Here is a 14017-nt window from a genome sequence, read left to right on the forward strand (position 1 = left end):
TCTTTTATGCATGAGGCCCCTGGAATGTTTCAAGAAGGTCTGGAATCAGTAGCTGACTGTTCCAGTGTTTCACCACTAGAGGGAGCGCCTTACCCACATACTTGCTACTGACCGTCTGTAATGTCTTTTCTATGAACTTTCAGAGCTAACCTGTACCTGCAGTAGAATCAGCAGACGGCTCAGAACGACACTGCAGGTCTGATGCTATTCTGGTAAATATGGAGCCCATTGCTGAGGCTCATACCTGGTCGCAGGTGTCCATCACTCGAACTGTAACAGGCTGCTGGTCCACAAGCTCATCTGATGAATAGATATCCTCTGAAAAAACACAGACGGCAGAAGAGCTGAGATATTTCCAAATGTCTTGTGTCATAGCTGAATGAAGCTAAGTTTGCTAATGGTCAAATATCTGTTTGATTTCATGATTTTGTTTGATGTGCACATCATGGTGTTGTAGACCAACCCTCATTTTGTTCCTGTAGAAACAATTTATTAAATCTCCTCCAGTCAGAAAATGAAACTTTTTGTTTGTAATCCGCTGATGTTTGTCAAAGTGTTGATCAAAAGTCTGGACCTAAATGTTCAAACCAAATACATCCCAGCAATTTATTATGCTCCAGTATCTGAGATGAGGATTGTTTTTTCTTCAACCATCTTTAGAGAGATCAATTGAATAAAATATACAGTGGATGTACAATTTATGACAAAAACAAAATCTGCTTGTAGTTTGGAATTGATCTATATAATGTTTCACTCAATGAATTGACTTACTGGTAATGTAGCATATTATTATTATTGAATATAACTGTATAATGAAATTTTTACTGTATTTCAAAGTTCTTTGTGGTCTCTCACCCACCCATTGGTTTCACATTGTAGTCCCATGTTAGCATGTGTAATGCAATCACTGCAGTAAATGTACTAACTTTAACTAACTTTTTTAATCAGTGAGGAAGAAAAGACTCACCAAGATAAGGATCATATTCACTGATGAAGCGCTTTGTGAGAAACTTGACAGTGAGAGCTGTAAAATGAGAAAAGGAGCATAAAACAAGTTGCATAAGTGAATCTGGAGCCCAGGGGACCCACGGGGCCGGGGAGTCAGTCAGAGTCCTGGGAAAGTCAGAGCTTCATAAACTGTCCCATTTACCAGGAGAAATGGTGGAACTGTTCTGATGGACCACCCTGAAAACAATTTCTCTATGCTGCAAAAATAATAGTTGATCTAAAGTCATCCAGATTCTCTCAGAACTAAAAATAGAATCTAAAATCCTAATCAGAAGCTTTACAACAAAGAAATGAACGTGGCTCATTCACAATGTTTTCCTAACAAGTTGTTAAAAAGGAACACAGACCTGATTTTCCACAGCCCATTGCTCCGAGTAGAACCAGGTTGCACTCAGCACATGGCTTTACCTTTCCAAATATCCCGGTCATGGTCGGGTCCAGACTGCTGCACGCTGATTCTGACTGTCCTCTCTCTGCTGGGGATCATGTCCTTACAGACGAGCAGAGACAGGAAAGATGTGCGCTCCTCTAGTGTCAGCCTCAAGCTGACACTGAGGAGGGAGGGATGATGATGATGATTTAGACCTGTGGTCACAGTCCAGAGCAAGCAGGGCTGTGTGCAGCTTGTTCACTCATCTGGCCAGTTTAGGTAAAAAAGGTTTAAAGAAAAGCAATACAAACTAAACTTAATGGAAACATCGGCTGAGTCAAAGCTTCCTTGTCAGACTCAATAATTCCATACAGTTCAGTGGTTGTGTTCTGGCATTCATGTGACATAGATATGTTAGACATCCTTGTTTTCACATTTGCAGCTGTTTGTTTTGGTTCTGTACAGGAACATTTCCAACTTTCCTCTTCAAAACAGTTGTGATGTTTGACTTACAGCTTTTAATTCCTTCTGAAAAATTCTTAAAAATGTAAACAAGGTTTATTCAAATCACTCTGATAAACACATACATTAGCTGAAAATCGGTTTCTCTGAATTATACCAGCAGAATTAACTTCACATTACCCAGAAGTTGGGCTTTTTATTTTGGTTGATTTAATATCGGTCAATACCGCTCTGATACAGAGTAACAGTGCCGATTTGACTTAAAAGTTGTTTTAAAATATATGTGGCTGCTGTCAGGACAACTGCCTCTTGTTTTTTATTTTTGTTGGGTTTTTTTTGTTGAAGGTGGCAGTAGTAATTTTATTGGTTTTATGTTGGGTGTACATTGGAATGTAGAGGGGGAACTTTTGTTTTGTTCCGCGCGGCATGTGTTGCCCGGGGAGCTATGACTGGCGCATTTGGAGCCAGGTGGGTCATGCGGGCTGGAGAAACTGTAAGAAGATAGACTTTATTCCTCTGGAGTTGATGTAGCTAATGAGTTCTGACGGCATTTTTTGAGGACCTTAAAGAACGTGTCTGAAATAAATGGCTGTAGAAAATCAAGAACTGCGTTAAGTTTAATTGAACTCGAGAGGAGTAACAATATAAATGTACTGAATTACAAGTTTATTTGATAACTTTGTACCACTACAGCACCTTTAATTACACCAATAGCTTGACAAGCTTGATCAAACATGTAAAAACAACACAATTTTCATTTGTAAAGTCTATAAATGCTATGAGGAGCATGCAAAATAAATAATTAAGAAACTAGAACTGACAAAAAAATTAACTATAACAAACTTATTTGAAATGGTTTTAAAAGTGCAGTTAGGAATTCTAAATATTAAGTAAAAATAAATAAAGCAAGACGCCACTAGAGAACAAAGCATAGAATTAGACTCTATAGATTCGCCCTTGTCACCAATACCTGATCTAGAAATTTTTTCAGCATCGGGATTAATACAGATATTAATATTATATCAGTGCATCTTCAATTATCACCCAGACAGGTTGATTTGGTAAGAGTTTATAATCGGAGTAACATAACATAACCAGCAGATCAGATGATCAAAGTCATAATGTAGAACCTTATAATAAAATGTTCCACCACATCTCTCTGTGTCTCAGTAGAAGATGAGCCATAGACCTGACAGCACAGTTGTCCTGTGAACAGATTGGGTGTTGAAGTGGTGGCATGTGTGGCACTTCCCCCAGATGAGTCAACCATTGTCATCAAGCCATCGACTTGGCTTGATGCTCAAGGTCGGATCTTCAGCTGTTCCACAAACAAAGAGGGAATCATTGTTGATTTCCAGTCACCATTCCATCATCCAGCTCACCTCTCCACTCAGGTTACATTTGGTCTTGGACTGTGTCACACCTCTGCATCTGCTGCTGCTATGTATAGAGTGTGCTCTCAGAGTTGCACCAACAGATACAGAGAGGAGAATACTGTCTTTGGCAGTTCAACAAGTGGTGCATGTAGTTGGATTTCAAAACAGATTGAACTGCTTTTAATGAATGAGCGTTTGGTAGGGAGCTGCAGCAGAAACTAATGGCGGCCAGCAGCTGCCAGGGGTCCGGACACAGTGAGGCAGCAGACATGTTGAAGGTCAACGTCAACGGCAATATTTTCAGCGTGGACAGAACCGTCATGGCAGACAACTGTGAGTACTTCAGAGCGTTGTTCCAGTCTGGAATGAGAGAATGCCAGCAGGAGGAGGTACACCTGCGAAGCGTTGGCGTTCAGGGATTCCTGGTGCTGCTGCGGGTGCTGCAGGGGGAGCGGCCCATGCTCAACGGTGACCAGATTGTTGAATCGATTGAATGCACGGCTTTTCTCCAGGTACCAGCTCTCACCAAACACATGATGAACATCATCAGCTCTGAAAACTGTTTGCTTATGTATCACACAGCTGCTGTCTACGGGGTATGGGAGCTGTCCCACCACTCGGCCTTATTCATCAGGGACATGTATGCTGATCTGAAGGAGGACATGCACGCCTTACCCAGGCAGATGGCGGAGTACGTGGAGTCTGTTTCCCCAAGCAGTTACATGGCCATGTGCAGCCACTCTCCATCCTCAGAGCTGCTGCACAATGTCCAGAGAACGGTTTGCTATCTGGATGAGGAACACAGGAAGTGGAGAACCCTCACTCAGCTGCCACTGAGCACCAGCACCACCATGGCAGGGGTGGCTGTCCTTGACAACAAACTGTATATCATTGGAGGAGTACATGATGTCAGTAAGAGAGTTGTGGAGGCCGGGTTCTGCTACAACCCTACAGATGACACTTGGTCCACAATTTGTGGTCCCCAGCAGCTGCGCTACAGCTTCACACTGATTGGTCTTGAGGGATGTCTCTATGCCTTAGGAGGGAAGTTCAACATGAAGGATCTGTCATCGGTGGAGAGACTTCAGACGTCTGAGGGGAGTTGGGGCTTTGTCTCAGCCCTGCCCTGCCAGATAGCGTCTGTGGTGTCAGCTGTAGCCATGAACAGGATCTTCATCTGTCTCTGGAGAGGGAAGGGGGCCACAGATGTCCACGAGTACGTCCCAGAGGATGACCGCTGGCTTTTGGTCACAACACTCATCCGCCAGCAGAGCTATGGACTTTACATGGTGGGCCACAGGGATAATCTGTACATGATGCGGAACGGACCGGGTGAGGACTTCTTGCTGTGTGTGATGGACTGCTACAACCTGACCTCAGGTCAGTGGACAGCCATGTCCGGTCACTATAGCAACAGCAAAGGCTCTCTGTTCACCGCTGTGGTCAGAGGCGATTCGGTGTTCACCCTTAGTAGACATGTTACCACTGAGTACAGGGTGGAGAAGACCCAGTGGAGGAGAAAGCGTGAGATGGAAGGTTTCGGTCGGGTTGGATCCATCTATACGTTCCAGATGAGGCTTCCTAAGCACACCGTCTCTCTCAGGGATAGATGTTTGGATCAAACTTCAGAAGAAAGCTTTAGAGACAAACAGATTGTTCCCCTTCCTTTACAGTGCTCCTATAACTTCTGAAGGGAAATTCTGAAGTTGGCTTTTGTGGAGCACTAATAAGCAGTCAGCATCTTCCCCATAGAAGTGAAAAACTTGTTGGAGCAGGATTGTTCCAGAGTAGTATGATCTGAAACATGAATCGCAAAATGGAATTTTTTCATCAAGTGCAGCCAAAGAAACTTTCTGATAGAAAAACAGTTCAATAATATTTTAAGCTGGTTGATAGTTTAAGTTTTCACATCACATTTTTGAATAAGGTGCTTAGTCATGTTAGTTACACTAAACATGTTTTGAAGAATGTTCCATGTCGAACATTTTAGCTTTGTGAAAAACCATTTCTGATCTATGTAAAGTTCATCATTCCACAGAGAGGAAAGTTATTCATGAGTGGAAAACAACCCAGATTTCAGTCTCCCCAGGAGTGTACATCCCAGTAAATTCCACCATCCGTCAATACTCAGAGAAAAACAAACAAGAAGTCTGTTTCAGACTGCAGGTATTAGATAATATATTAGATAATATTAATGTTCATAGCTGAACAATGAGAAAAAGACTGAACCAATATGGCAGATGATCATGGATTTCTGTGTGTTGGGTACTTTCTCCTTTCACCGCTTAAAATGTGTTATGTTGAGTTCAGTTTTATGTCATGTTATGTTATTCCCTCATCAAAAACATACTTGGAGTTTTGATTTGATTCCTTCATGCATGTTTGAGGAATCCTTGAATTTTCCATGGCAACCATTAGGGATGCCTAAATGCCAGACTCCCAAAGAAGAGTCTAGCATTTAGGCATTTTCTGCCTGTTAAACTAAAGCAGCTAACAGTAGCAACATTTTATTTCTTATGTATTTATTTTGTATAAATACATGATTTAGTATATAAGCATGAAAAAAAGCAATAAGAAAGAAGTCATTAAATTCAATCAGAAGATGCAGTTTTTATATTGAAACATGTTTTTGTTATGATTCTAAATTACATTTGAAGCAATTTGGGAACTCTGTGAGCACACCATCCAGCACAGATAGTCTTGATAAAAAGAAAGTACACCCTGCTTCAATGTTTGTATTTTCCATATCAGAGCATATGAAAGATATCTGGTATTTATCAGGTTTGAAAATGATTCAGATCTAAATGTGGAACAGGTTCTGCACTGTTATTTATTACACAAAGAAGAAGTAAAACTGGAAAAGTTGACCCTGCGTGCTTTCTTGGTGCTGTGTGGTCTCCCACTGTGCTTCTGGGAGTTTGCTGTTCAGGAGCAAACAGGTGTGTGTTCCAGCAATGCCAAGTAGGAAAGACATCAGCAATGGTTCAGTACTCAAAGAAATGACAAAACACTCTTAGCCTATATCCTGCAGACACCTTTGAGAGCAATTGATCAGAGCAAACCAAAGAGAAAAAGACTGAACAAATATTTAAGCAGCTTTCTCTTTGCACCCCCTCATTGCTGTGGTGATAATAATTCATCTATAATAATCATTTAAAGGCTGGTATAAACTAGATCATTCATATGTTCTGACTCTTGAGCTGATGGAGTTTGTATTTTCTGTTTACTTTGACTGCAGATATGGAAAGACATTGACCAGGGCCGGATATAAAAGGATGTGGGCCCTGGGGTGCAGCCAGCTTTGGTGCCCTATCCTTTAAGTAAGAAATATCTTGCTAATGCAAATTACAGTAAATAATATACAGTAATTCTACATACATCAGCAGGTATGAACTGATGCTTAAAGGCTAGTATAAACTAGATCATTCATATGTTCTGACTCTTGAGCTGATGGAGTTTGTATTTTTATATGTGGCACCCCAGGGCCCACATATAAAAGGATGTGGGCCCTGGGGTGCAGCCAGCTTTGGTGCCCTATCCTTTACATAAGAAATATCTTGCTAATGCAAATTACAGTAAATAATATAATCCTACATACATCAGCAGGTATGAACTGATGCTTGCTCGGTTAAATACATCCTCCAGACAATAACTCCTTGGTCATTGTTTATAGTCTAAAAATCCTAAAATAATACAACTCACATGACTTTTATATAAAGTGAAATGTTGCAAAAGACCCATTCATTAAATAAAAAAAGAAAAACATGAAAAAGACAGGAAACTCTTTAGGGACCACCCAAAAATGGGGCCCTGGGCTACTGCCCGTGTAAGCTGTCTCTAAAGCGTGGCCTCATCAGGTGGGCTTCTCTTTGTAGTGGGTTTCATTAATGAGCTACATTTTGTAGTGTAACGCTGATCTGAAGCATTTAAAAGTGGATGCAGCTGCAGATCCACTTTGATTGAACATTCCAGACCCCTCACTCTGCAGTAGGTCAGACCAATGAACATCAATGTCTTGTCAAACTCAGGCAGAGGAGCTAAATGGAGAAAAATAAAATGACATCTGGACCTTATTTAGTTTTAGATACAACACAATAATTCATGGTTTAGTTTCTATGCTTCCAAAAATAACTTCTACGAAAATAGAACTGTCCTAAAACTCATTATGACATATGCTGAGAGTTTAACTGAAGTGGTTTAGTACAAAAAAAATAATATGAAAATCATGAATATAGCATTACTGAACACAACCAAAACCTACTGCCTAAAACCCACTCTTCAGTTTGAACCGAACTGCATGTGGCCGTGCCGTCACGCCACATGCATCATCAGCTCCTCAAGCGCCCGCTCTCTGTGATTCTCATGGACAAGCAGCACTTCTTTGATGGTGTGTGGCTGGAAGCCCATCTCATTGAACTGAGTCAGGAGGTGGAGGAACTCCTCCGCCTAAACAGGAAGAAGTTGAAATGAGTCGAGTCTTGAAATGAGTCAGATCTCCAGAATTCATACACTGCTGCTTACCACCTTTGTTTCACAGTTCTGAAACATCTCCAGGGCTTCTTCCACCTGAGCCATGTCATAGCCCAGCTGACACAGGTGCTCACACGCAACCAGGTAATTCAGGATCTGCAGACAGAAACACATTCAAACATATTAACATGATTGGTGTGCTTTTTTTATTTTGTAATATATTTCATAATGTAATGAAATAATAAACATGTTTCAATTAAATTTCATTTATGAAACAGTTTTATGGTATGAGTTTCCATGTCTCCCATAAGTTCCTGTCCTGTTGTCCCAGTATGTCCCAGTATGTTCTGCAGTTTGGCTTTCTCTCCTCTCAGAGCAAAGGGCTTTTCATGTCATGGGAAAACACATAATGCACCACAAGCTGTGGAAGTCTTGGCTCTATTTTTAAACTGGCTTAAAGTGGCTTAGCATACAGTATTTCTGTTTCACCTCCCACAACCCCATACCCACTACTGCTTTGTGCTCTTCTGTTTTCTATTTCCAGATTTGAAAGGACTTACAGGAATCCTGGACATTTACTGATCAAGACCACTTTAAAGATTACAAGATGTCTGGCTGATTTGGTTCTAAATATAGAGTCAGGACTTTTAAAAGGTACTGTATGAACAGACATCATGAGTTGGTAATGTGTCCGATACAGGATGATAGCATCTCTGTTTCAGCCTCAGTGGTTGATTCCTTACCTGGTAACAACATTTCTGGTGAATGCAACACTAACCTGATCTGGGGTCTGTTGTCCTGCCCTCTGCAGGGCAATGATGGCAGTGCGGAGGGGGTATCCCCGGGCAGTGACGACCCTGAGCAGCTCCCTCTCCTCTGGGCTCAGAGCTGACAAGAGCTCCACAGACGAGTCCAGAGCAGAGCTCAGGCTCCCGCACAGCGAGGCTCTGTGGTGAGCTCTGCAGCAGTTTGGTCTGAGACGCATCTGGAAGACACAGCAGACAACAATCAGTTATTAAAACATGGCTTTGACAGCTCATATTCTCTAGAATGCTGAGTGCAGGCCAGAGTGTCACACAGCGGTGGAAGGAGACAAGTCACACACTGTAATCCTGATCAAGGTGCTAACCTGTCTGCTCTCAGGCTTTACCAAGTCTATTTATACACTATGAAAGTATATTAAAGTTTCTAAGAAAAATAAAAATAGATGCTGAGAACTGATTTAATCTTTAAATGACTAAATATTAAGTGATCATATCCAAGCAGAATTTTTCCAGCATTTGAAACTGTGAAGAAAACAGAATTCTTTGGGATTGAATTTAAATTGCAGCTCTAAAAAATTCAAAGGGTCATCTAATGAAGATATTCATAGTAACTCTGATAATGGAGCAGATTTATGCTAACCTGTACAGGCCCATGGACCTGTAACAATGAGTCTCAGCTGCTCATTTGACAGAAACAGGTGAAACCGTTATCATTTTGCAAATCTGTTGTGCAGAGGAGAAAAAAAACCTCACTGACAGAGATTTTCTCTACGTTGAACTGTTCTAATTTGTTCTCAAAGAACTGAATATATATTTAAAACATAACCTGAATGAGTTTGTTGATGTCAGGTCTCAGAGATCAGAAGCTAATAGCTTTAATTGTGTTCATACAACAAGCTGTGGAATTATGAGTTAATTTACTTCTACCAGAGTAAATGAAACAGGGTTTAAAGTCATGATTTCACCTGTCAGTACTTTTCATTTGGGTTTCTGTGTTATGGTGGAAACAGCACTCCCTGTTGGTGGTTGGTTGTAACAAGGGCAGAGGGCACAGGGGTCACGTTGCCATTCTGAGAGACAGGCAAGAAGTGGGTTCACTGATGGTAAAGCATTGTAACTGTCCTTCCTCTTTTATTATTCCTGGCATGGGCGGTTCTACACAGTCCCTGTAGGACTGGTCGTGTACTGAAAGGAGTGGACCGTTTTTGCCTTCATAGCTTTACTTTAATGATGAATTGCACTTTTAACCTCAGCTGTATTGAGACAGGATCACAGTTTTCATGTGATGTATCAGGGCTCTGCAACCTGAAGCTGCAAATGGTTCACTTGATATATTGAACTATGAATTATTGCCTGTTCTTTTTTTGTTTGTTTCATTCTTTTGTTCTGTGCTCTCATGAAAAAGCACTGGCCCTCTTACCCTGGCCTACCTAGTAAATTTGGTCATTGGGTCACTGTTAGATGTAATGATGTCAGTCAGGATCCTAATGAATTGCATGTTGTAAATTTGTGGATTTAGTCCAATGGATTAATACAGACTTTAAAAAGATCCACTGGTTTGTTGCTAACGTAAAAAAACTGTTGTTCATAAGATGCTGTACCCACTGCAGTGAATCCATGATTTTTGACCAGTGCATATTTTGCTCCATACAGATTAAACAATTATCAATAACTCCTGGACATTATTAAACACAAAACAGAGAGAAACAATATGAAGATATAAGAACCGAACGGGTTTACATCTGAACTGGACCAAGTTAGACTATGGCCAAATTCAGCACAGTTACATAAACACATAAACTAAATTAAACAGTGTGACACTACTGGCCGAAAGGCATCTGACACAATGTAAATATCTAAGTATCTAGTATCTAGTGGCGCAATGTCTAGTTTTAAGTTTATTTGAAGTCTTTGCAAAGCATATTATGAGACTTTTAGCTTTCCCTATATCCATTAATCTCTCTACTGTTACTGAAAATTACTGAAAAAGTAGGCCATGTCATCATCAACCATTTCTGCATTGACTTGGTGTGGAGTACTTTATAGTATGTTTATGTTCTCATATTGTGCAAAAACCCAATAAAAATCCTCATTTGAATGAGAGTGGTAATGAGCTCTGAGACTCACTTCTAGCTGAATTAGTCGTAATGATGGACAATGTTTAAGGGCAAAGCAAATTATACTGTAAAGAATACAACTCAGTGCATGTATATTTATGTCCTACTCCACACACATAATAACGATTGTCTCGGATGAAAGAAAAAGAGAAGTACTTTTTCCCACAAATTATCAAGTTGTTGAGATCTTACCATATCTGCTGTTTTATGGTTTCCAGTGGATTTGTCGGTGGTATAGGTCCTGGTGTTGGGCGCTTTGTATGAGAATGAGCTCAGAGGCTGACTGTCCATGTTGGACTCTTGTTTTTTGGACATGTCTGTCCCAGAGACAGAACACTGCCGCAGGTTCTTCCTACGCTTGTGGGGGAGGCTGCTCAGGCAGGATGGAGGATTCAGCAGGTCTGGGATGAAGGCTCTCTGTGCTTTTCTTTGACCGCTCTGACATGAAGCAGCTGGGTGCTCTTCCTTCAAACAAGCTTTAGCTGTCAGGTTTTCATTGGCTTCCTGCACAGTATTTCCTCCTTCATCCTCCGAGTCCGAGATGGTGAAGGTGGTGCGAAGTACAGCAGGATTGAGGCTGTGGGAGCGTTGTCGAGGATTTGGTTCCCAAAAGTCAGAGCTGTGGCGGCTGGCTAGACGACTCTGCTGTGGGCTGCTGAACATCATCCAGTACGGAGGACAAGATGGTAAAAGTTCAGATGGAGGGGTGAATGGCTGAGGCCGCTGATGGTGGGTGGGACCATTCTGTAAGCCAGTTAACACCCAGTTCTCCAAGCTGAACTCATACTGTAATATCAAGAAACAATATGCATCCTTTTACTACCTGCTTTACTGGAGCAAAGAACTTTTAAAATTAACTGACTTTTTCTTAACCCCATGAAGGGAAATTATGTGGCTTCTGTCTTTATTTCCATTGTTTCGCAAAATTGTATCCATTCTTAATGTAAAATGTACTGAAATTTGGTTCACATTCTGATGACATGGGCCATGTCATATAAGCTAAATTTACCTCAGAGGCTAAATAAAATTTTGTTCTCTAGCATGCTAAGAGCTGCATGAAACACTGAACACACAAACAAATGAAACGCTTAAAGACACAGAGTAAGGAAAGCATCCGTACTGCTGTTTCCCGTAATATGCTGAGGTAATCAGGCATCGTCACTTTGACATCATCTTTGACTTCTTGTAAGATGACAGCCTGGGGCATCTTCAGTGGAAGACCTTCCATCCTATACGGTTCACTGAGAGACACACACACACACACACACACACACACACACACACACACACACACACACACACACACAGGATGTGTAAAGAGTACACCCATCTTGTAAACACAGTTGACTGGCATTGTTTTAAAACCTATATCTCCAAAACACTTGTCACCATTTCAACAGTTTGTTTGTGTGTGTATTATTTATTTAATACATTGCAGGGACTATTTTCCTAATACATATTACATTGACGGGAAATTCTGTTTTTTGGGTTATGGGTAGGACTAAAGTGTGAAATGATATTTGCTTAGGCTTAGGGTTATGCATGTGCTGGTAATGATCAGTGTCAGGATTAGGGTTATGCTGTAGAAATGAATGGAAGTCAATGGAAAATTCCTGCAAAGATAGAGAAACAAACATATATATGTGTGTGTGTGTGTGTGTGTGTGTTGTGTGTGTGTGTGTGCGTGCGTGTTATGTGAGATTTGCTTGGCCATATGCAGATATTTTGTAAACAGGCAGCTTGTGCTCTGCTTGTGTTGTGAACCTTAAAGCTGGAAGGATTCTGATGAGTCCAATCTGTTCCTGACCAAACAAACGTGTCCTCTCTAACCTTGCTCTACCAAGGAAATAGATGTTTACAAGCTTGAGCAAATATTTAAGCCCCTGAAAGAGGTGCTTAGAAGTTATTTTTCAGTTCAGCAGAAATGTTCAGGTTAAGATGGCAATACCGCTCCCCCCCCTCCCCGGGGAAAAGAAAAATACAGTGTAGCTGTTTCCTTCCCAGGAACCCTGACTGACTTCACACTCATACATTAATTTATTGGTTCGGTGAAGAGTGTTACACAATGAATAAAAGCCACGTGCTCTCCTGTTAGATACTATGCAAGTTTGTGGCAATGCATCGGTGAATAGAGGGAAACCATATAAACATTTTGCACGCAAGTATTTATGTGCAGTGATGTCAGAGCAGATGCTCAGCTTCTGCTCCTTCTGTCCACTGAAAGTTAATCAGACATGTGCTGCAGTGAGAATAAAACCCAGAGCAGATGGTGCAGGACTTCAAGCAGCAGAGGAAACATGTTTCTTGAGCTTATTGTGTGTCCTGGTGCTAATAAAGAAGCTCATGTAAAGCTAAACCAGAACAAGACTTTCTTTAAAGGTCTGTACAAAACATTCTACATGATACTAACCACTTTTACACAGCACTACACTGTAACACCAGACATGTTATCTTGATGCTTTTTTTGAAATAGGTTTTAATGAAATTTTAGTTCTTCCAGCAAGCATTACGCAAAGTTTGATAAATCCTCACCACTATTTTTCACGACAAAGTGCTTTTCTATGGAATCTTTTAACTATCAGAGCTAGGAAATAAATAGAGCAGCATCTTGTGACAACAAGAAATGCTCGTTTTAATGAGACTTAAATCTCTGTGCCTTTTTATGAAGTAGTAATCTTTTAGAAGAATATATTTTCATATGTCATTATAAAAATATAACTGTCACCATAACGTGTCTGACTGGCAGTGACACACTTCTGTACTTTTCTACAGTAATTCTACTGATGGTTCTTTGAGACTTCCAGGAGACATCAGGCTGTGATGAAGGAATGTTTCACTTCACCTCAGCATTGAACTTAACAGAAAAATCCCAACAATATTTTCCAGATTCAGTAGTCATTTGATGGAAGAACTTATTTCTCAATCTCTGCACTGTCAACCAATAACACATAGTCAGCAAAAGTATTCCAAGACTTTGAGACTCAGGAGTTTTGTAACATTACTTTCTAAGTTCTTGTGAGCTTTTATTCTGAAGCAAAGAAAATAGACGTAAAAGACGATTATACACAGAAATTTTATAGTAACAATAATCCTTGAAAATAATCAGTTACACATGATCCAAAACTAGCATGAAGAGGGAACCTACCTGTGATTTATCTGTGCCTCAGTGAAACACTGTGTGAAGCTGGAGTGAAGCCTCCCTCTGAAGGTTCTGTCAGAAGCAGCTGAAACTCTAATCCATTAACCTCAGTTAACCCTATTAGCTGACATAGAGTGCGTATCAGACAGCATCCCACATTTGATAACATTTTGTCACACTGCTAACATTTTGGCATTCTCAGAGCTCGCACTATAAGGCTTAGTTCATTGTATTAAATATAATTTAGGTGATTAGGTGACAAGAATCAAGTTTCTGTAATTTCCTGACTTTACGCTGCATGGTAAACTCTA

General features: G+C 40.7%; 2 protein-coding genes across 5 annotated transcripts; one reads left to right on the forward strand and one right to left on the reverse strand.

Annotated features, from left to right (window-relative positions):
• Positions 1-2718: 2718 nt before the first annotated feature.
• kbtbd13a (kelch repeat and BTB domain containing 13a) lies at positions 2719-5004 on the forward strand. Its single transcript, XM_015027860.1, has one exon. The coding sequence runs from the start codon at positions 3438-3440 to the stop codon at positions 4905-4907; it is 1470 nt and encodes a 489-aa protein (XP_014883346.1). The 5' UTR covers positions 2719-3437; the 3' UTR covers positions 4908-5004.
• Positions 4927-13964, reverse strand: LOC106944677 (ubiquitin-associated protein 1-like). Of its 4 annotated transcripts, none has more exons than XR_001424384.1 (6): positions 11688-13964; positions 10760-11353; positions 8465-8671; positions 7738-7842; positions 7478-7662; positions 4927-5013 (listed from the first exon to the last, which is right to left on the reverse strand). XR_001424384.1 is itself a non-coding variant. In XM_015027863.1 (6 exons), the coding sequence occupies exons 2-6, from the start codon at positions 11793-11795 to the stop codon at positions 7528-7530; spliced, it is 1149 nt and encodes a 382-aa protein (XP_014883349.1). In that variant the 5' UTR covers positions 11796-11808; positions 13713-13964; the 3' UTR covers positions 5815-7527. The 4 variants fall into 4 exon arrangements, 3 of the variants coding, with proteins under 3 accessions (XP_014883349.1, XP_014883348.1, XP_014883347.1); XM_015027863.1 differs by lacking the exon at positions 4927-5013 and having other exon boundaries at positions 5815-7662; positions 11688-11808; positions 13713-13964; XM_015027862.1 differs by lacking the exon at positions 4927-5013 and having other exon boundaries at positions 5815-7662; positions 7741-7842.
• Between the last annotated feature and the right edge of the window lie 53 nt (positions 13965-14017).

The sequence above is a fragment of the Poecilia latipinna genome, unplaced genomic scaffold (genome assembly GCF_001443285.1).
Source record: "Poecilia latipinna isolate Pla-1442-1.1 unplaced genomic scaffold, P_latipinna-1.0 Scaffold108, whole genome shotgun sequence".
Lineage (NCBI taxonomy): Eukaryota > Metazoa > Chordata > Actinopteri > Cyprinodontiformes > Poeciliidae > Poecilia > Poecilia latipinna.

What these genes read in the sequence shown, in the direction of transcription:
- kbtbd13a (XM_015027860.1), top strand. Translation starts at nt 3,438, where the DNA reads ATGGCGGCCAGCAGCTGCCAGGGGTCCGGACACAGTGAGGCAGCAGAC.
- LOC106944677 (XM_015027861.1), bottom strand. Translation starts at nt 11,921, where the DNA reads ATGCCAGTCAACTGTGTTTACAAGATGGGTGTACTCTTTACACATCCT. An exon ending in GCATATTACGGGAAACAGCA is followed by an intron (nt 11,354 to 11,687) that starts GTACGGATGCTT and finishes TTGATATTACAG; the next exon opens with TATGAGTTCAGCTTGGAGAA. An exon ending in AGAACTGTGAAACAAAGGTG is followed by an intron (nt 7,663 to 7,737) that starts GTAAGCAGCAGT and finishes CTTCCTGTTTAG; the next exon opens with GCGGAGGAGTTCCTCCACCT.